The 22824-nt window shown below is 43.0% G+C and overlaps 1 protein-coding gene across 1 annotated transcript; it reads right to left on the bottom strand.

The window, feature by feature from the left end:
* On the bottom strand, positions 1-22824 carry LOC122780987 (procollagen galactosyltransferase 2-like; the record flags this gene model as incomplete). Its single annotated transcript, XM_044044457.1, is given in 9 exon segments — positions 1-93; positions 192-265; positions 819-938; positions 1908-2112; positions 2213-2308; positions 2310-2349; positions 4904-5020; positions 5852-5962; positions 22512-22824. Coding segments are annotated over 9 exon segments (1098 nt in total), but the record flags the coding sequence as incomplete, so codon positions are not given.

Below are 22824 nucleotides of genomic sequence, written 5' to 3'. Positions count from 1 at the left end.
ATCCGTCAGTGTCGCCTGGAGACCGATGGCGGTCATTGTTTTCAACATCCTGGTCCTTCTGTCCAGCCGTCGCTTCAGGTTGATGAGGAAAATCTAAACAGGACAACAGGAAACCATGGCGATACATTAGTTTGCTCTGGTTGTGTTAAAGCTGAGGGTAAAAATGGAAGTGTCTCAAGCTCATCACTCACTTTTTCAAAGCCTATCTTATCACATGGTGACGACAAGGAGTTCAGGTACTCTGACGTGTCAATGTCATGGTCGACTGTTGACGGGGGGAACAAGGAGGGGACACGTTAGAACAGCAAAAACAAAAAAGGGTTCTTTTCTATATTTCTTCAGGTGGTTTGTCAGAGAGAGGAGGTGGAGCTTGGATAGATGAGAGATAGAGGAGAGGAGTGGCACTGAGGCAAATATGGCAGACAGGATGTAATCAAGGAAGGTCAAGTGGGTCAAGGAGTAGAAACAAATCTGACAGGAAAAGTACCTAATGATGCCTGTGTGCATGTATGTCTGTGCTTGTATTACACTGGCATAAACACTGCCCTTGTCAGAACCACTAGTCCTCATGGGGACCAAAACCTGGTCCTCATGAGGTATGACTTAATGTCCAAGGAACTGGTTTAGTTTTGGGGTAAATTAGGGCTGAATTGTGGTTCGGGTTAGGAATTCCCCGGTCTAGGGTTAGTAAGCATTTAGTTTAATGTTAAGATTAGGGTAAGGAGACAGGGAATGCATTATTGTGGCTGTGTGTGTGTGTGTGTGTGTGTGTGTGTGTGTGTGTGTGTGTGTGTGTGTGTGTGTGTGTGCATACTCACTCAAAGCCTCAGTGATTGTGTGTATGAAACTGTCACTTTCTTCTTGAACATTTTGTTGAGCCTTGAGAGGGACCGGCAGAAAACCGTAGTGTTCTCTGTTACACACATACATCTGCACACCTGGAACACATTATATATATATATATATACATTATATTATATGATACATTCATCTCAACCAGTAAAAGAACAAGTGTTTCTGTTGGAATGATGTGACACCCAGTGTTGGGCAGGAGAATGTCCAGAATAAACGTGGCAGACCGTAAAAAAACAACTTTTGAGTCCTGGCCCGTTCACACTTTAAAACAAACTCACACAAGTGTGTTTATGTCACACTTCAAGTGACATTTCAAACCAGCTGCATTAAGTGGCTCATGATGCAGCGATTATACGTTTACATGTGGCCTTTCAGCGTCTCCCTCTCTGTTTGTCTGATGGAGATTGGGTACCTTGCTAAGGGTAACCCCAGCCCCTGACCTGACAGGGATTTGAACCAGGAAATCTCAAGTTACAAGCCCAATTCCTGTCCGCATGGCCATGTCTTATTTTTAACATTAACATTAACATAATTCTAAATTATTATGGTAGTATAAGTAGTCTGGAGAGGGTTGTATCCACAGATTGTATATAAAAATGGATAAAGTTTTCCAGCTACAAAACAGTTAACCTGCATAAAAAGGGCCATTGACTTCTTTCTCACCGCCAGTTATTTTCCTCTGGTGAGTCGTGCCAAACGTTAAACAATTTTATTTAATGAAACTAATTAGAAGGATGTGATAAATGCACTCTCTGTTTTGTTCTTAAGTTTACTGTTTACTGGGTTTAAAATAGAGAACAATGGTTAGGTCATCACTCACATACACATAAAACCAACAAACACTGACACTGTTACACACTTAAAAACAGCCACGTGTACAATCAGGACACACACACACACACACACGGCTCCATTTATCCCTGCATGTGCTCACTCATCTGCTTGTAACTGATGTGTGTATTACACAGTGTTACACTGGCGCACATGTGTGACTCACAATTAAATAATAACGAGTGTGTGAAGTAAAGCAGTCATGAGGTTTTCAAACTCACCTGCTTGACGTGCCGAGAACGCAAACACCATGATGTCATCGAATGCCCAGCTGTAGTCCGGGTGAGGAGGGTAGAAGGCCAAGTCTCTGCTGGTCTCACGCCGCAGGTCTAACAGGAAGGTGCTGTGCACCATGGGAACAGGGTAGCAGCCCAGTCGCTTCCACTCCCTGATCGGCTGATAGTCTGGCGTTCGCTTGTAGTAACCCTGACAGAGAAGAGCGAACATGAGGTAAATCCAGCTGATGCACAGGCAGGCAGACAGACAGGCAGGCAGGCAGACAGACAAGTTAAAGTTCAAACAGTACCTGTGGAGTGATGCCACACCAGAAGTTGGAGTAGAGGGAGCGAGACTCTAACATAGGAGCCACCAGCGTCAAGTTCTCAGCCATCATCAGGTTGAGGGACGGAGGGTTCGGCTAACAGGTTATCACTGTCGGCAAACCACAGGAGGAGAGAGAGAGGAGAGGAGAGAGGAGAGGAGAGGAGAGGAGAGGAGAGGAGAGGAGAGGAGAGGAGAGGAGAGGAGAGGAGGAGAGGAGGAGAGGAGAGAGAGAGGGGAGGGGAGGGAGGAGAGAGGAGAGAGAGAGGAGAGAGAGAGAGGAGAGGAGAGGAGAGGAGAGAGAGAGGAGGAGAGAGGAGAGGAGAGAGGAGAGAGGAGAGGAGAGGAGAGGAGAGGAGAGGGAGAGGAGAGGAGAGGAGAGGAGAGAGAGAGAGGAGAGGAGAGGAGAGGAGAGGAGAGGAGAGGGGAGAGGAGAGGAGAGAGAGGAGAGGAGAGAAGAGAGAGGAGAGGAGAGAGAGAGAGAGAGGAGAGGAGAGGAGAGGAGAGAGGAGAGAGAGAGAGGAGAGGAGAGGAGAGGGAGAGGAGAGGAGAGGGGAGGAGAGAGGAGGGGAGGGGAGGGGAGAGGAGAGGAGAGGAGGAGAGGAGAGAGAGGAGAGAGGGAGAGGGAGGGAGGAGGGAGAGGAGAGGGGAGGGAGGGGAGAGGAGAGGAGAAGAGAGGAGAGGAGAGGGAGAGAGGGAGAGGAGAGAGGAGAGGAGTGAGAGGAGAGGAGAGGGAGAGGGGGAGGGGAGGGGAGGGGGAGAGGAGAGGAGGGGAGGGGAGAGGAGAGGAGAGGAGAGGGAGAGGAGGAGGAGAGGAGAGGGAGAGGGAGGAGGGGAGAGGAGAGGAGAAGAGAGAGAGGAGAGGAGAGGAGAGGAGAGAGGAGAGGAGAGGAGAGAGAGAGAGAGGAGAGGAGGAGAGAGAGGAGAGAGAGGAGAGAGAGAGGAGAGAGAGAGGGAGGGAGAGGAGAGGAGGAGAGGAGAGGAGGAGGAGAGAGGAGAGAGGAGAGGAGAGGAGAGGAGAGAGGAGAGGAGAGGAGAGGAGAGGAGAGAAGAGAAGAAGAGGTCGCTCATCCGTTAATGAGCAAAAACTCAAAGACTTTCTTTTTGCATAATTTTTCTTTTAGTTAAGATGTCTGGGTGTATGTTTTAAATCAAATAAAACAAAATAAACATACAAGTTTGAATTAATTTACCAAACACTTACAACATCGTGCACAAATGTTGCTCTCGTCATGATTTCTATTTTCTTTGGGTCGTGACAGGCTTTTTTAAAAAGTGGCTCCTCATGTTGAGCTAAAACACTTTCACTAGTGTCAGAGCCTTGTGGTTTATTTATTTTAACAACAAGAAAGATTCAAAAACACTTCAACATAGTTAACAGGACAGGACAAATAATATAAGTTAACCCTACAAATAAAAATTTAGAGATCGAGACTCAATGAAACCAACAAGCAAGTTGAATAATAAAAAAAAAGAAAACCAAACAAACAAAAGTAAATAATTCTATAACCTACACTAATTTATTATCACATTAGCTTTGTTTTGTAGTATGCAATATGCCATAGTGATAACACTATTTACCAGTCACCTATACCCGTGATAAAACATTTTTTTATTAGTATCAGCTGTTTTATTTATGCGTTACAGCATCTGTCTCAACAGCAGGAGAATGTCGCCATTTACATGGGAACTTGTGTTTGGGAAGTTTATTATTGGAATATCTGGGAATTAACAGGAACACTTGTATAGTTTAAAGAAACTGTGTCATACACAATGTCATGCATGATAATGATACCAATGAAAAAACATGACACAGATTCAGTTAGCTGTGAGTAGAACTTTATCTTTAGTGCTTAATTATTTCAATGAACAATCAATTCTTTAATTGAACAATAAAATGAAAGCAACTCCCTGATCAAATATCTACCTCATAATATCATCAAGACTTTATTTAGTCCTTGGGCTCAAATGTGCGGCTTCAATAGTTGAGGTTTGTGGAAATGATCACAGTGCATGTAGGGGGCGTGGCCTCAACAGCCCTGCAGTAAGTATAGTGTGCTACTGTATGTGCCTGTGATTGAGGAATAGCACTGATATTCAACTGTATTTACATCAAATCTGATTATGCTACAGTTTATTATTATCACATCACATTTATTTTCCCAACCTTCAGTTTTCAAAATTCCCAGTTCATTCCTGTTCATTCCCATGGAAAGTTTCCTATTTTGCAAGCGCACAGCTGGCTTCAACATGCAGTAAGCAGGACACAACTCGCTTTGAATTATGTGGAGCTTGCATTTTCACAGTCACTCACACAAAGTGTACATGTGAGAAGAACTCTCACATACTGTACAGCCCTCTGGATCATTTCACACACACGTCAGGTCATGTCTGAAAGCACTTTATCTGAGCGACTATTAGCTGTCTCGTAATATCGAGTTATTTTCATGCAGGTGTGCAGCACAAGCCAAACGTCAGCTCCCTTCACCTCCATCATCTCACGTTGTTGAGTCTTGTTTATCGACAGTTTAATATTTGTGTTTTCAACAAAATCGGACAGTTTAAAAAGGTAAAGTAAAAGGGAACGTTTTCTATGAACCACAGCGAGCAACGAATGAACAATATCTTAATAAGTTGTTATTGCATATTTTAAGTTAAGGTGAATAAATATGTTACCAGGATGTAGTCGGCCCATCGTTCCCTGGCAGACTTGAGCGCCGCTTGTCTCAGCTTCATCACATGGTTGAATCTGGAGGGAGGCCAGTGCTTTGGACCCCACTCGTCTGTGTAGGATCTGATGATAAATAAACGTAAACATATTCTATTTATTATCTTTACCATGACAAACTGTGATTATTTATATAACACCTAAGCCTTTTTTAACCATAAAAGGACCAGAGCATGTCCTGCTCTCGTCCAGAATAACTTCCAATGTCTGACAGTTATTTACAATTTACTGCACGTTAAAATCCTGTTTTAACAATTTAAAAAGAAGAAAGAAAAAGGTTTATTTAGAAAAGCACTGCGGTTGTACACAAACACAGACACAGATACAGAGACAGTCGTGTTGAGTTGATTGTGTGAGTTAATTTAAACATGGTTAGAATGTAACAGGCACTTATTTAAAATGCATATTTAAAAGTTACGGCTTTAAAGAAGAACTTTACAAATCTGTTTCTCTCTGGAGCTCCCCCTACAGTTTCAGGGTACATAGTTTTTTTTATCCTCACTGTTGTAAAAACTCATCGGTGGCTATGTGCACTCAGTGGAGTCATGTCTGTGCCAGTCATTCCTTTTGCATGTTTCTGTGTTTTTTAATTCTCGCCATTGAAAAAAAGCCGCTCTGATGTTTACTCATGTGTGGTCAGAGAGTTGTTTCCTCTTCCTCACGCCCTTCCTCTGCTTCTTTCACTGCCTTGATCTGCGCGTGTAGTGTCTTGAAGCAATTTGTGTTATTTTCGCGAGACCTCCTGATTCTGAGGACTCCGGCAGCCCTGATCTTGCAAGGCTGGTTTTCCGCTAACAGACAGTAGGGGCAGTGGAGAGCTCCTAAACCCCCCACGCAACAAGACATTTAACCATCACAATGACTCTGAAGCTGTTAAATGAGGCTAAAAAGTCTCACCTCGGCTCCTCCATCGGCCTCCACTCCACATAGTGGTAGACTCGCTGAGCTCCTTTCAACCATTCTCTCAACATGGCAGTGGTGTTGTCCACGTTGTGGTCTGTTGCTGCCCTGAAACACAAACACAGACAACAAAAGTGTGAGTGAAATGAGGCAAAGCTTTCACCACGCGTCCTCAAAGACAGAAGCATTTACATGTGTCATGTACCGTGTTCCAGCGACGAGTCCTCACCACGGCAGCACAGTGCTGCATGTAAACTCACCTCTAATCTCTAAATGTTTAATTTCTTTAAGGGATGTCCCGATTTTCAATTCCAATACAATACCGATATTGCAGCCTTGATTATTGGCCGAAACCGATATTGATCCGATGCGATATCAGCACGAATCATACATACTTTAATTACTTATTTTGTGAGAGAACAACCCCCTTGTTTTCACTATTTTGGATTAGCCCAACCCACACAGGCTGAGTGACTCATCATGCACGGAGGTGGAAACTGAGTCTAATGATTTGTTTAAATTCCGTTTTAAAACAGAGAAATAACACAGCAGGAAATCTTAATAAATAATAAACACACTTCTAAAACAGATAATAAATAAAACCATAATAGGACACTGCAAGGAGAACAATGTGAGGTGAGAGAAAAGATGAAAGAGTGGTGCACATTCCAGTCCAAACTCAACTTAAGTGTCTAATCTGGTCAGGGGGAAAAAAACAAACATAATATATAGTAATAATGATATTTGAGACAATATTTTATAGTAATAATTAATCATTTCAAAATAAAAGTTTTTGTCTGGATATGGAACGAAAAATAGTTCACAATAAAATGTTTTAATTTATGAAGCAAAATGAATCTGTAAATAAAAAAGTAATAATTCTGACTTTATATGGTGTGGGGCTTGTTCTCTGTGACACAGTGTCCACGCCTAAAGGACTAAAAGTATCTGGAGCCAGAGTGTGCAACACTTTCCCTCCTCCGTTTTTTTCAATTTAAGTTTTTAAACAACAATAGAAAAAAAGAAGAGAATGTCTGGATGTGCAGTCATACATATTTTAAGGGTGAAATGGAAGAGACTGTTACACTCTGACGTCCACTGACATCCAGACAGCTGGTTGTGGAAGATGACGACAGGCTTCTTCTTTCAGATTTTGTGTCATTACGGTCTCACAGTCACAGTCTGAGAACTGAAAAGCTTCGTCACTGTTAGACAGACATCACACCGCGGGTCAAACTATGCTAACAATCAAGTCCAAGGAGCTCATACTGATCCTCTTTGTATGGATGAGTTTGTCGAGAGTCATTGCAATTTGAAATATTCAACCTTGAGCAACATTAGAAAAGCCGGTCGACACTAAGATTCTTCTAACATCCCAGAGTCATATCTGACATGGAGGAGGAAGAAATAGATTCTTACAGGAAAGGACACTTTTGAAGTGGTAGCTCTAAATTAGGAGCTGTCTTACACAAAGAAAACAAATGGATCAACAGAATCTCTTCATGCTTCAATCTTCTACTGACTGATTAATGGACAACTGAATCATCAGTTTGAGAGGAATATGTCAGAAAGATGAATGAAGAAGACAAGAAAGTTTGTCAAGAGTAAATTCACTCCATGTAAAATAATGCACTGGTACTAGACACTAACTGGATTACAGAGGAAATGTAAGAAACTGTATTTGGGACAGACGGTTGAGTGAGTGGTGGGGTGAGACACTGTCAGCGTCCCTGAGAATGTGTTTAACGGGAGACAGATCACAAGTCCATTCTCAGTGGTTAAAACCAGACTAATAACAGCTGCTAGATTAGTACTTAGTGATGAGAGACTGCCTCATATGAAACTAGGCTCATCAAGATAGAGACAAAAACCACATTAAGGGGCCAACATGTGGGGATTTTTGAACTGTATTTCTTTAGCCCAAAACCCCAGACTCAGATGATAGCGGTTCTGCTCCTACCATCCATCTTTACCGCTTTATCCTCGCAGGGGTCACAGGGGCACTGGTGTCAATCCCAGCTGACACAGGGCGAAAGGCGGAGTCACAACCTTGGACAGGTCACCTGTCCATCACAGGGACACTTTGCCTAGTCCCCAAATCTGGATGTTTTTGGATTTTGGGAGGAAACCAAGACACCCCGACTCCTATGCTCAATGGGCATCGTTCACTTCTTCTTCTTCTTCTTCTTCTTCTTTGGTAGGAACGTGTCCTATTCCCTGCGTCCATATTCGTCCTTATTGTTACGCCAGAGAATCAATTTATGCAAAAACGCTTGGTGTGAACACATCGGACTGAAAATGTCCTTTCGCATCAGGACCATATATGATCAAGTTATTGTCGTCATTTATTATAATATAATATTATATATTATATATTATATATATATTATCGACACATGAACCATGACCGTGTTTTCATGTTTTGTGGAAAGAAAGTATTATATTAGTTATAACAACTAAAGGTTTGCTGACAACAGTTGGATCATCAGTACAAAAAGTTCTGTCTAAATCACAGCCACAGATGCTTGTTAGTCACTGTGGTTTATACTCTGTTCCTCCACAGAGATTTCCACTTCAGCTCGTGCAGTTGCCTCAGTTGAGACACTGAGCTTCTGTCTGTGGTGGTGAAGTGTGTGTGTGTGTGTGTGTAGATTTGTGCAAATTAAAACTGTAAACAAAGTCTGCATCACTGTTTGCTATCACTTCACACGTTCGGGATCCATCGGGAATCTAAATTTCACCTGTTTCTGTCTCTCTGGATAAAAAAAAGTCCCAGTTTAGTGAGGAAAGGTCAACAGAACGTGTGGTAGAAGTGTGCACACAAACACACGCTTTTAGTGAGGTTTCCACTGCTTTCTGTAATATTCCTCACTGTCCACGCTCCAAAATAACTCCCAATTAAAGAAACACGCGCAAACGCGCACTTGTGTCCCAATACTTTCAGGTAAGTACATGACGAGGAAGAAGAAGAAGAAGATTACAGCGCTGATGCTCGTCATTTAACCCACATTTAGCACAGGAACACCTGTTCTCCTTTAACAACACACTTACACTGAGTGCACACATGCTTATGAGCTCACACAAATAACACAGGCGCATGCACGGTCCTGTGTCGGGAGGAGGCCGAGCCACTTTGTGCATGGAATCCCAGATGGATAAATTCCTCATGAAACATAATCAGCAGCTGGTGAAAGCCTGAAGGAAACAGAACGCTCAATAACTTTAATAATGTGTGTGCACGACACGTGCGTGTGTGTGTGTGTGTGTGCACTTGCAGGTGTGTCCTGAAATATACAGATGTAGATGTTTGTGTCGTGGGTTAGGAGGAGGTTTGTTTCACAGCAAAGTGAAGTGGTTGTCAAAGTTTGCAAGTGTATTAATAGGAAGATGAGGAATGAGTAAGTGTTTGAGTGTTTGTTTATCCACTCGTTGTATTTTTGTGAACTTGTTCACTCAAAAACAACTTTAAGGAGTTTCATCAAATTTAGTAGAAACATTATTTTGGATGTAGGGGTCAAGTGATTAGACTTTGGCGCTCAAATATCAATGGAACAAACGTTCTCTTGAACTCATTAAGACCTCACGCGATAAACATGTTTGAACGTGTTAACAGGGACAATTTGTGGTCATTTCTTCACACATGGTGCAAATGTTCACTTGGAATTACAGATGGAACAAAATGGGGTTGTTTTTTATTTACATGCTTTACTGAAAACCCTTGTAGGAAATGTCTTTGCATCTCATTCAAAGTGTAAAAAATGCAGGACACACACACACAGTTAAAAATCAAACTAACAAAGGAAAAAAGGTCAAACTCAAACCTAAAAACAACATGGAGCAGAAATACAGGGAAAAGACCAGGAACACATGAAAGCCAGAGCATGAAAGAAATGGAAGCGAAAGACGTGACATGATGAAATGAACACAATGAACCAATGAAGACACATCGCACACAGGTCAAACCCATTAAAGGCACTCATACGTCCGTGCACACCATGAGCATGATGTGAATAGTAGTGATGGGAAGTTCGACTCTTTTTACTGACTCGGATCTTTTACTCTCGGACAGTAAATTGAACTAATCTTTTTTTGAGTCATTGTGTTCATTTCGTTCATTTTTACAGCGGGTGGCGCTGTAGCCCTCTTGTGAGGACCGTGGTTCTTAAACACTTAACACTGAAGGCAACATGGTTTGCTTCCGCTGACAAAGTATAATAAACAAAATGCCACAAGCTATTCAACCCATATGAAACCCCAGGAAAGCAAATACACACCACAATAAAGTAAACTTGTGTCCTGTATCCTCCCTGCCATTGTTGTTTAACGGCACGACGATAACTAGGTAGCTGTGAATCCCGAACTAATCATTTCTGTTTCCTGTCCTGCTGACTGAACTTATGCAGCTGCCTGCCATGTGGCGAAGGAAGGTACTGCATGAAAATTAACAAATCACTCACTGAGATGACTCATTACTCCCGAGTCATACAAAAGATGAGTTCATTTTGAACGAATCGTTCACGAACGACACATCACTAGTGAATAGCGGCATCATCGTGCAGGCTGCGCGTGCAGCTCAGATTTTGTTACCGCACGCAAAGACCGCCCCATTGACAGCAGAAGAAGTCGCCAAGGATGGTCATCTGACCCTCGAACCAGCCAATTCCTAGCATCCAGACTTATACCGCCACCCAATGGTGACATCAGATACTACAGGAGCCAGACCCTGGTATACTTATACCAGGGTCTGCGATTTGCGTGCATGTGCGCAGAAGTATACAAGGGCAGAAGTCAGAGAACAAGGGACACTCAAGGAAAATTTCAAAATAAAACAGGAAACCAGGAGCTGAAAACCACACATCCATCCATCCATCCATCCATCTTCCACCACTTTATCCTCCACAGGAGAGTCGTGTGCCAATCTCAGCTGACATAGGGCGATAGGCAGGCTGCACCCAGGACATTTGCCAGTCCATCACAGGGACACATATAGAGACAAACAACCAAATATTCACTTGGACTCAAGAAAGACATTAGAATTTGGTCATAAATGACTTTGAGCTCAAAAGAATTGTCTATAAAAAGCCTCAAGAGAATCTTTTCAAATTTGGCATTTAATGTGGTTCAAGCTGACTCACACGTTACCTGCTTGCAAACATGTTTTTGGCGTCTTTAACATTCAATTCTTTTCAACAGCTGCATTGTCAGCGGCGACATAAAAACCCACAGGACGATAATTGTAGTTTTTATCATGTGCGTCAGTGGTAATAAACAGAGCTGCACACACATTTACTGCACTGTCACTGAGGGATATACATGTGCTCCTCCATGTCATCCACCACAGACTCAATACAACCAGGACCACGTGTATGAACACACACCTGTAAACGCTTTCATGAGAGCGCTGCAGTGAGAGTGCGATAATGAAAGAGAGAGCAAGAGATAAAAGGAATTCATTGTTCCTGCTAAACACAAACTCTTCCAAAATCAATAAACAATCAACAATTGTTTTTGTTTACAACACAGCAGTAAAATGCTAATGAGAAAATATAAATGAAAATATCGCTGGAAAATCGCTGCGTATTTTAAGGGCCTCGTCTTGGCAGCGGCGGGTCATCGGTCGGCAGAGGTTGCAGTTTGTCTGCGTGTCTCAGGGATGATTGAAAAAATGACACATGGTATCAATTACTTCAATAAATCGGCACATTTTACCGATAAGCGTTGGTTTTGCAGCTCTGTAGCTCAGACACAGTAAACGTGATCAAATCTGTTCACTCAGGATGATCAAGTATAGTTTTCATCCTGAGTGCGTCTTTAAAGAATGGCCCGCCCACTGGACGCCCCAGCCTCTCCGAGATGAACACTGTGTGATTTTCCATTACCGACATCACAGCTCTGCATGCCTCTTGATTTCTGGAAATGTGGCCAGTAATGATGTAACAGGGAAGTGCATGTGGAAGAGGAAAAGGCTTTTGTTGATATGTTGAGACATCCTCTTCTTTGTCTTATTTACATTTGAGACGGAGGACACAACATTGTCCTAATGTTCAGCCACGACAGCTCAACTGTCCTGTGCTGGACCCCGAGGTCAGGAAGCCTTAGCAGATTCTTTCCAATACATGAAACTATTAGGACTTGGCGTGCAGACACACAGCAATTATGTGATATGCACCGAGGATATCAGTACACCCTGTCCTCCTCCTCCTCCTCCTCCTCATCCCTCTGTACTTCTGCATCTCTTTCTTTCTTACTTGCCTCCTGCGTCTCCTCATTTCTTTTTTTGAAGTTTACATTATAAGCTGCAGCCTCATTACTCGGTTGCCTGCAGGGTTAAGATCCTGCTCCATCTTTATGATCTGCATCTGGACAACACATGCTTGCAGGGGCCTCACTTACACATCCCACTGCACCTTCGTCCAATCGCTGAATAATATCCACTTTATTCTCACAGGGTTTCTGTCTGTCACCTCTGATGATTAAAAACATGGCTGCCAGTGGGGGCACAAGGAGAAACTGATTTTAGCTTTTCTTAACTCTACGGTAAATATATGTTATGTTGCCATCAAACTCCATGAAAACAACACATTTAAACCTAACAGTTGTGCTGTGATGTAAAATTGCTGATATGTTCTATGGACTGTGGTGCAGGAAATAAGTCATTTACTGGTTTATTACAAGACAACAGTCAGAACAGGATGTCAAACTACATGAAAAGGCAGCTAAAATAATAGTTATTATGATATCAAAGTCATAATAAAGTGTAGATTTCCCAACTGACGCACAGTTAAAAATCAAAAGAAACAAAAGAAAAAGGTAAAACTCAAACCTAAAAACAACAAGGATCAGAAATACGGGGAAACAGACCAGGAACACATGAAAAACAGAGAATGAAAAACAACAAAATAATAGTTATTATGATATCAAAGTCCTAATAAAGTGTAGATTTCCCAACTGACGCCAAAGTTTTCTGCGCGGATAAGCTGAAATCTGGACACACTGAGCCGGTGTTGAGTGCTGGGTGATCAAAATATGTCGCCGTCGATGACAACACTAAATATTTAAGTTAAAGGTCTCCATCACCTCATTTCATGTGTGTCAGATTACAGTGAGTGTGTCATGAAGGTGATCAACTGCAGTCTGACATCTGGCCTTAAACACACACAGGCTCGTCTCTCAGACCGGCTCTAAAAGGTAAACACAGCTTTGAAAGGTCCCAGCAGGCCAGTGTCAGCTGACTCTTGATTCAATAAACTATCTGGTATCACTTCCAATAATGACTGGCTGCTGCACATAATTAAGAAGGAAGAATGCCTCTTTCAGACCTGAGCAGAGGCCTTAATAACTATGCTTGTGTGTGTGTGGACTTGATAGTATCGTCTGCAGGCATGTCACGGGAACAGCGGGGCAAAGGAGAGAGGGGAAGAAGGGTGGAGGTAGACGGGCAGAAAGGTGGAGGAAAAAGGGGAGGGGCTGAGGAGACTGGACCTCCTGACTGAAATTCCTCATGTCTCTCAGGGTCAACAAAGGTGCCGTAGGCTGATGGACTCACACTGGAGTGAAATATGCAAAGTTAAATATTACAGAAAGCTAGTGTTGGTAGGAGACACGATGAACCTGTGAACCTGAGCGCTAAGACCAGTCGTGCTCTGTGGAAAAGATTTTAATTTGGCACGAGTTACCAACAACAATACCTGATCATCATTTACATGAGACATTTTGACCTCAACGAGACGATTCAGTGACATCATGAGTCTCGTCTTTTACGCTTATCTGATGTTTTCTTTGATATTCTGACAGTTAGGGGAACACACAGTGGAGCACGTGGTTAGCACTGTTGCCTCACAGGAACACGGTTGCCAGAAGGTTGCTGGTGTACCCCGTCTTTCACCCTATGCCAGCTGGGATTGGCACCAGCAACCCCCGCTGATGAATGAATGAATGAATGAATGAATGAAGAGGATTTGGACAGACAGCATGTGTGGCTCCGTGTAACAGCATTTCACAGACTATAAACATTCAGACACACATATAGAAACTCATGATATGAAACAAAGAGGACAGAGATAAATAACAAATGATTTAATGAGCGATGGAGGAAACGAGAGTAGGGCGAGGTGGGAAATGAGAAACAGGGAGGGGCAGAGGGAGGGGCAGCACAGTGGTTACGCAGTCAAACGGATGACACACACAGGGACAGATGAGGTCTCATACACAGAGACAGATGGATGGTGCTAAAATTATTTTTCCACTATGAATACACGAGTCTTTCTGATGAATATTCCACTGTGGATGAAAACACTGCCCTGAACTGACTGATGAACGGTGGCTCAGTTTCATCCTCACTCCCTTCAAACCAAAACAAACTTCATCTAATCTCATTCTACATCTTCCCTGTCCACCACCAACACCACCCACTCCAGGTGAGACAGTCGTTGTACCAAGATGCCACCGTGTCTCTATCCATGCTGTGCTGCCAAGCTCTGAACACGGGGGGCATGGAAGCAAGAATGCAAGAGTCCAGGCCAAAATGGAAGACAGATTAAAATGGCTCAGGGATTATTCCGTCTGTTTTGTGCAGTTGACTGAACAGACTTCCAGGTCCACAGAGAAAACCTTTGCTCTGGGGCAACTGAGACAGAGCTGGACTGTTTGGCAGGTCCAGCATCGTCAGCTGCTTCCTGTCAACTTCACAGAGTTGGTTGGTGGAGTCTGAATGAAGAGCTGCCAAAGCTCCAGTCTCTGGGTTTAGCAATTGGATTCAGGGCCACGTAATATACTCTACTTCAAGCTTGAGTCCAAAAATGTTGTTGTTATTTGTTGAGATGTTCCAGTAGCATCAATAAATAAAGTTTGTATGAAAAGAAATAACAAGAAATAATGTTTAGGACTCAAGTTCTTTTTAAGTGATCAAACACTTTGACCCAGACCACCATGAGTGTGCAAGAATCCACATCTGAAGATATTAATAACTGTTTAAAACTGCCTGACTGTTTCAAATGTTTCTTTACCCATTATTACCCACGACACATTATTACTCATTTTAGTTTTTAGTTTGTAGTTTTCAAATATGAGTTTTCTTTTTCTTCAAAAATGAAGAAATTCTTTATTATTTAAAAGCTAACATCAGGTAGTTCCTCACTAGCCTCAGATATAACAGGTTTGAGTTTCGGTAAAATGGGTATCATGATTTATTATGGGCTGAGGGGTGTGGTTTCTGCATCCTGGGAGAATATAGCCGCGTGTGTAAACTGTCAGGAAGACCTGGTAAAAGTGTCTCTGCAAAGAAGCGACAAGACACTGCAGATGTGAGAGTTTTCACGTCCGTAGTTGAGTCAGTGGTTTCAATGTCAAATATTTTGTCAATGACGACGTGTCTATCGATTTGACTTGTTGCCAATCATAATAATGCAGCATCAGCTGTTGATTATGATTTCACTTTGTCAAAGCAAATTGTAAGTGTGTACCTCTCTGCCAACGCTGGTGGCAGAGAGGCGTCAAACCCCTGAGCAGATGTGACAGATGTGACAGATGAGCTACGGTCATACTGAAGTGGGTGTGTCCTGTTACTCTACACAGGAAGTCCTGCCTCACTGTGGGCCAAATGGTCTCTTTAGGGAAAGTGAGTGGAAAACTGGGTGTGAGTGGGAGAAGAACCACACACTCATTACTTGTGTAACAGTATTTTAAAGACACACAACACACACATGCATTTGTGCTGTGAGTAATAACTACACTTCAGAAAATTAAACACATTTCAACACACGGCGCCAACTCCGTGATCTAATGCATGTTGACACACACCAAAGGCACATGCTACTAATCATGAAGTGCCTGCACCAGATAATACACAAATGATTCAATCCATGCATGGCCAAATTTCCCATGTGTCAAAGCCAGGAAAGAAATGTGTGCTTCCCACAGAGGAACACACCTGGCACAGGGGAAACCCTGAAGGCAACATTCAGTCATCTGTGTTCTCAAATAATCAATAATCAGTGTCTCCAGGACATAATGATCATGCTCGCAACAATAAATGAACTCAAATTCAGCCTTTGGCGACATCAAGTTCCAAATCACTACATGCACAGTTTAATTGAACTAATGCTGTAGTCTGATTAAGTCAAGCTGAGTCCGTGTTGCCGAGGAGAAAATCGATTTATCGGTCATGTACGTCCTCTGTATGTATCTACAAGCTTGCGTATGGAATCAGTTTCTTGTTGACCTTTACGTCACAGTGAGATGGATCCTGCTCTTGTTCTACAGCATGAATCTCGTCTCCTCGTAGCTTTTGCTCCCTCTGATGCCATCGTGTTGTTTGTTTTCCAGCAACAGTTCTGATTATACGGCGTCTCCTTCAACTTCCAGGTAAAAGACTGGGAAGGAAATGCAGAACGCCAAGTCCAACTCCAGTCCGACTAAGATGCAGGAGTAATCAGACTATGAATCCTATTATCCAGGTATGTTAGTCCGACTAAGACTAGCTCGATTGTAGTCGGACTGATGAGTTTACATGACATTAAGAAAACTGAGTTATTGTCTTAGTCTTAGTAATGTAATGCACGAGTGTAAGAAACAAAAATGGGGCACGACACCTCCACCTGGCCCACGTACACAAACACAAAGAATAAGGAGTAAACTGTCTAATCCACTTTTATCAGCTGTCTGTCACTTCAGTGAATATCACCTCAGTGCCTTCTAGCTGCTCATTCTGCGAAATCTGTCGTTCCTACACTACGTGGCCTCGGCCTTGGGTCTTAATTTTCTGCACTGGAGAATGAAAGAAGAAGAGAGACGGGGAGGAAACAGAGCAGTTGTAACAGGACACATGGTTGTAGATTTTACATTTTAAACCCATTACTTTCTCCTAGATGTGCAGCAGATTTCAGTTTTTCAAAGCCACAAACAACTCAAAAGATCATGAACAAAAATGTCCCACAAGATGTCAACAAGATCACACTTGTTTAAACAAGTCATCAAACTACAAATGCGAGCTAACCTCTCTCTTCTTGAGTCTTGTTGTGTTTTACAGTGGACACCAAGGACAAATGGATGGAGACGAAGAAGCAACAAAAGGACAAAGGAGGGAAAAGGAAAGCTGCCACTGTGGGAATGCAGATTAACCAAAGTGTTAAAAGGCCCTGAGGGTAATTTTCCCAGCATTGTTGACCACCTTCTCTTTGCCCAACCATCCCCCCTTCACTCTTTCTCCTAATTCCACACATTCTTTCATTTCTTAACAGCAGGGTGAGAGTCTTTGTCACTGCTCTGCCACTTCCCTGTGGGACCTGCGCCCACTTGCAGGGGGAGAAACTCCTGAAGGACTGATTAAGCGGCCATCCCGACTGTCAGTGTGAGTCATAGCTGCAGAAACAGGGTGGAGGAGACGCTGATCACTGCAGATTATCCTGTGAACAGGCTCAGACTGGAATATTTCTCTTCTTCAGACTGGCTTAGCACTGCCGTGCGCCCCAATAATCTTTATTTCTTTTACGGTTTTAACTGTCATGTCATCTTACTGTTTCACATGTTTCACATTAAAGCTCACACCGTGAATTAAACTTGTCACCATGATGTTGCACAGTGAAATTATGAGAAAAAACAACACACCATCCATGTTGTTATTACTCCTCTGCTTTCACTGTAATTCTCTTACAGCCACCAGGACCAGAAAAATCACGACTCCATCTATGTGTGTTATTCTGCATGTGAACAGTATTTACCTGGAGTTTAACTTCATTTTCACGCAGCCTTTCACTGGCTTTAAGAAAAGTATCTGCAGGTTTACGACAGTGACCGTACAGGAAGTTCATTTGTCTGAGAGCAGAATAATAATGACACAAACACCATCACTACCACGCTTAATCATCTCCACTCTTCTTCTCTACTCCACCTTGCTCTGTCTCCATTGTTCTGCGTGTTTAAAATTAGTTGCGGGAGAGATGAAGAGGAAAAACACTCCTTCATTGTGTTCAAACCGATCCTCCAGAGAGGAGATTTTCTATGAGTCAGGAAGAGTTTCCTCTCACAAACACTGCAGCTCTACTACGCTCTATATGTATGCTCAATACTTTCCTACGTGCCTTACAATAGTTATGCTCATGATTTCCACGCTGTAAATCAGCACAGCTACTTCGTGGGCGATGACATGCATCCCATAATAACCACCGAGTCTTTGGCTGGAGTCCAGCTGGAGACCCCCGGACTCACGTCGCTCCCCTCCTGGCTTCTTACTGCTCTCTGCAGTGATGTAAAGTCAAACATGCAACATAGAATAATCTGATTTTGTTGTTGTTTAGAAGTTAAACGAAAGTGGATTTATTGTTCCCACTCTTTCATAACTCATCCACTGTCTCTACGTGTAATTGCGGCTCCGTAATGCGCGGTAAACATAATCTGACATGGACACAGGGACGGCAGTTTGGCATTTGTGCCGCGGTTTGGCTCACGCGTCGAGCCATAATGACGACAAACTGAAACAACGAGGCACAGCGACGCATGAGTTACGGTGAGCAGAAAATGAACCACAAATAAACCCGCTTTAACAACAGAAGCATCATTAAATGCTTTTTCACAGTTTCCAACTCTTCATATTTATAATCACCACAGAAACAAATCAGCATCCCATAGTAGAGCTTAAAACCTCATGCACAAGACCCAGAGTTCATACACACATTTATGTCACCAGGTACAACTTTCAATACTTTAGCTGAAATAAAATCATTTGCACCTCTAAAAAAAAAGTCAACTTATATGTTAGAGGCCAATGTGCAGCGTGCGGAAGCTAATAATATAAAAGGCTTATTCTAAGGCTATATTAAAGTATTTTTAAGTGATTATACAACATCTGCCAATAAACCCTCCTCATGTTACACACTGGACCTTTAAAAAGGCTAGTTTTCAGTTTTCTGGTCATGTCTGAGAACAATTTGCAATGGGAGCAGAATAATGACAAATACACTATTACTACCAGGCCAAAGTCTACTTCAGAATACTTTCTCATACCATAGACATGTTTGCTGAAATAAAATCATTTGCACCTTTAAAAAAAAAGAGGTAAGACTTCTATGTTAGAGGCCAATGTGTTGGGAGCAGGAGCTGATGTTGAGTGCCCACAATGCATTTCTTTGTGATTGCCATTTTCCATACTCGTGTTTCTCATGGGGATTATGTGCCTTAAACATAGACTGTGATTTCTCTGCGGCTGCTCTGACTGCAGCACAGACACAGATGCCCCTCGTTCCAGTTGGGGGCCCTGCCGCTAGTTAGTTAAACCCACTCACAAAGCCACGCCAGCACTCCGGGCCCCCCGTGCATCTCTGTATTTTTAACTTACTTATTCCTTGTATAGCTATTTATTTTTGTTTACATGCATATTTTGCACATTTATCCTCAGAAGTTCTCTGTAGGACTTTCAGCAAAGGAACAAACCAATGGCAGGAAGGTGCAGCTTTGCAAACATGCACCACTGTGTGACTGAAATGTCCTCTCAAATTCTTTACATGTCTCATCTGCACTCCATCGTCAACAATCTGCCTCCAGACAGAAATCTCTGCAGATTTTGTCTGATCCATCCGTTCACAGGGCCGTGTGCACACACACACATGCTCACACACATGTCCACACACACTCACAGTGGTATTTCAAGGCAGTTCTGAGTCCCGGGCAAAAAGAGTCCTTGGGGGCCCTGCATCAAACCAGCCCAAACCCACACGCCGCCCCAAAACTGAAAGCAAATGCTTATAAATTTGCTGTTGTTAGAGTCATTATCCCAAGTTTTCCTATCATTATATTCTTGTTTTGTTTTTCCCTGCTCTGTGAAGCAGCCTTCAGTTCCATCAAAGGCCCTATACAAATCTAAAAACATGATAATTAAGCATTATTAACGTTAAAACGTGTCATTTTTATGGACTAATGTCTTTTTAGTCCACACAACAGAAAACAGTGTTCTGTTTACAGATGAGAAATGCAGCGGGGGATTGTACGACACTTTCACAACAGCAAGGAAATGTATGAAATCCTCAAATTTGACTGATTACTGCAAAAAGAGCTTTTGCAAACATTTGTGTCCTCACATGCTGTGTTTCCATCATGGTACATATGGTTTGGTGCAGTACGGTGTTAACAGAGGAGTCTGGTTTATTTAGCGACAGCACAGCTGAGCCAAATCACAACCCCTTTAGCTGGGTTTCAGTTCAGTGACTGTGTCAGACGGATTCTGTGCTCCTGCTTTGTCCGCCACAGCGTCACAGCAGAGAAAACGACGTGACTGACACCAAACCGAGTCGCGTCGAGTCGTGCTAGAACTGTATCATGGAAAAGGGCCAGTAGAGACTCTCCTGCAGTCGTTTGCTTCTTTTCAGAAAGTACTTGTAACTAAAAGCTGATGAGCAGGTTGTGGGGGATCAGATGCAGGTAACGGCGTCATTATTTTTAAAGGCTCACCCTAAACCTTCACTCTACAGCTGAGTCAGTAACGTTTTCAACAAAACGCCGGTGTGGGGTGGACAGCAGGCATTTTTAAAGAAAAATAAAGAAGAAAAAGAGTCATGTGGATGAAGCCTCACACCCTCAGGCTATTCTGTGCTTTGCTTACCCTGTTGCAATGTCACTACACACACACACACACACACACACACACACAGGCCTTTAAAACTAACTTCCAAGAATTCAGCTCCTCCCTCCCTCTAAAGTCCTGCTGTCAGACCGACTCAGTGTCTCCTTTCATCCCTCTACCTGCAGGCTTCTCTCCTCAACAGCCCAGCTTCATATTATCTCAGTCTGCTCCGACGAGGCCAAACACACCCGCAGGACCTTGAACCTGGAGACCCCGAAGCCCCCCACTCGCCCACTCGCCCACTCAGCCGCCATCGTACCTGCCAGCCCTGCTGTTTTAAAGCCTTGTTTTCCGCAGGTTTGTGCTGAATCAGACGGAGGCAGCGGTGATTAAGGGTTAAAGACTAACACGGCAGCTCTTTCATCTTTCCACACAGCGTGCAATTTAGACGCCGGCAGACACACGAGGAATAAGTGCGTCGTAAAACACGGCGGCAACAGTGGCAACAGGTCTTTGAGACCAACACTGACAATCTGTGGACACACGCTGTTTCTCATTACCACGCGCTCCTGTACGCAGACCACCATGAACACAGCCGAGACAACGTTTCCTCTTTCAAATCATCACAGACGTGCAAACACCTGCCCTTTGACCTCTGTTTTTATCAAGTTCTTCTGCGTGTACACATATACATACTGTATATCTATATATATAGATATACATATACATACTGTATATGTATATCTATATATATAGATATACATATACATACTGTATATGTATATATATAGATATAGATATATAGATATACATGTGTATATCTATATATATAGATATATAGATATACATATACAGTATGTATATCTATATATATAGATATATACATATACAGTATGTATATGTATATGTACATATATATAGATATTTTTATGGAGCCTATAGCACTGATTATAAATGTCAGTATTTTAATTGCAGACATGATGCACAGTGATGAGGTCACAACAGTTTAGTGTCAGTCACTTTCCTGTTTGCCCGGCTGAGCTTGAGAGTGTTTGTTGACGTTAGCAGAATCCATTCCTATGCAAACTACAACTCACTCGCTACTTGCTGTGCACTGCCTCAGTAACACTGGGCTTGACTCAGCCCCCCGATGTTTACCTGAGGCATGTGATGCGTGCATAACAGTTCATCTTTCAGATTTCCGTGGAAAATCCGAATTCAGCCTGCACTCTATTGCAGGCAATGGCCGACGTTGGCTTTAAAATGTATTACAGGATATTTGCAAACCTGCCAAGATCCCCTGAAATGACTAATGACTAAACCAGTAGGCTGAATACGCTGCTGCCTCCTTGACTTTTATGCTTGCACCCTTTGCTATTATTTTTTCTGTTTATTTATTTTGCACAATAAAGAAAATCTATCTACCTCTGCTGTGACATGAGCATGCAAAATATTATGTTCATTTCACTACAGAAGAGACTAATGATTTTTTTTTTTTGGTACCTGCTGTGTTGAGGTTCCAAGTGAACTTAGCCGATACTAAAATGTGACGTGGACAGACAGCCAGAGAGTGTCGTCACAGGATCTCAACACTTAACAGAGGAGTCTGGTGTATTTAATGACAGCACTGCTGAAAGCCGGCGATCGTGAGCAGAATCACCAGCTGTTCAGTTGTATTTCAGTTCAGTGTCAGACAGAGTCTGTGCTGAACGATTCTGTGAATGAACTGATTCTAATGATTCAACACTGAAAACAGTTGCTGTACAAGTCACTAGTTTGTGTCGAATATAAAGTCACTGCAGGTTCACGCAGACCCCGCCCACATTGAGGAGGTTCTGATACCAAACTGAGTAGAGTCAAATCCAGTAGTGCTAGAACTATATCATGGAATCGTTTACCGGCTCATCAGCATATCGTGCTTTCCTTTTATAAACTGATCACACATAATTACACTGACTTAATTACAAGCCACTGTAATGTTATGTTTTTATTTATCACATGAGCACCTGCGTTCATGTGATACCTCCACGTTGTCATAGTCGCTCAGGTGTTTGCACCACGTTGTCTTTAAGCAGCTTTAACTTGAAAAGTCAACTTTTCTCTCACCAGATCGCTATGCGCTCCTTCGGGTAGTCCAGCCTCTCGATGCAGCCCAGGTAGTGCGGCAGACTGTGCGCCGCGTTACGCGCCACGATGGCGATCAGAACCTTCGGCTTGAGGAGGACAGACTCGGGTTTGACCTGCTGCACCAGCGTCTCCTGCTCCAACGACGCGCCGCCGCCGCCGCGCACCAGAGCGGCCAACAGCGCGCACAGCACACCGAGTCCCGCGGCAGCGACCACCCGCATCTTCACTTCCACGATTCCGCCGCGATTCTCTCCAAAGTGTGGAGCCCGAGTAACAGAGAGAGAGTGGCTGT

The sequence above is a fragment of the Solea senegalensis genome, linkage group LG14, assembly GCF_019176455.1.
Source record: "Solea senegalensis isolate Sse05_10M linkage group LG14, IFAPA_SoseM_1, whole genome shotgun sequence".
Lineage (NCBI taxonomy): Eukaryota > Metazoa > Chordata > Actinopteri > Pleuronectiformes > Soleidae > Solea > Solea senegalensis.
This window is presented reverse-complemented; position numbering and strand designations above follow the sequence as displayed.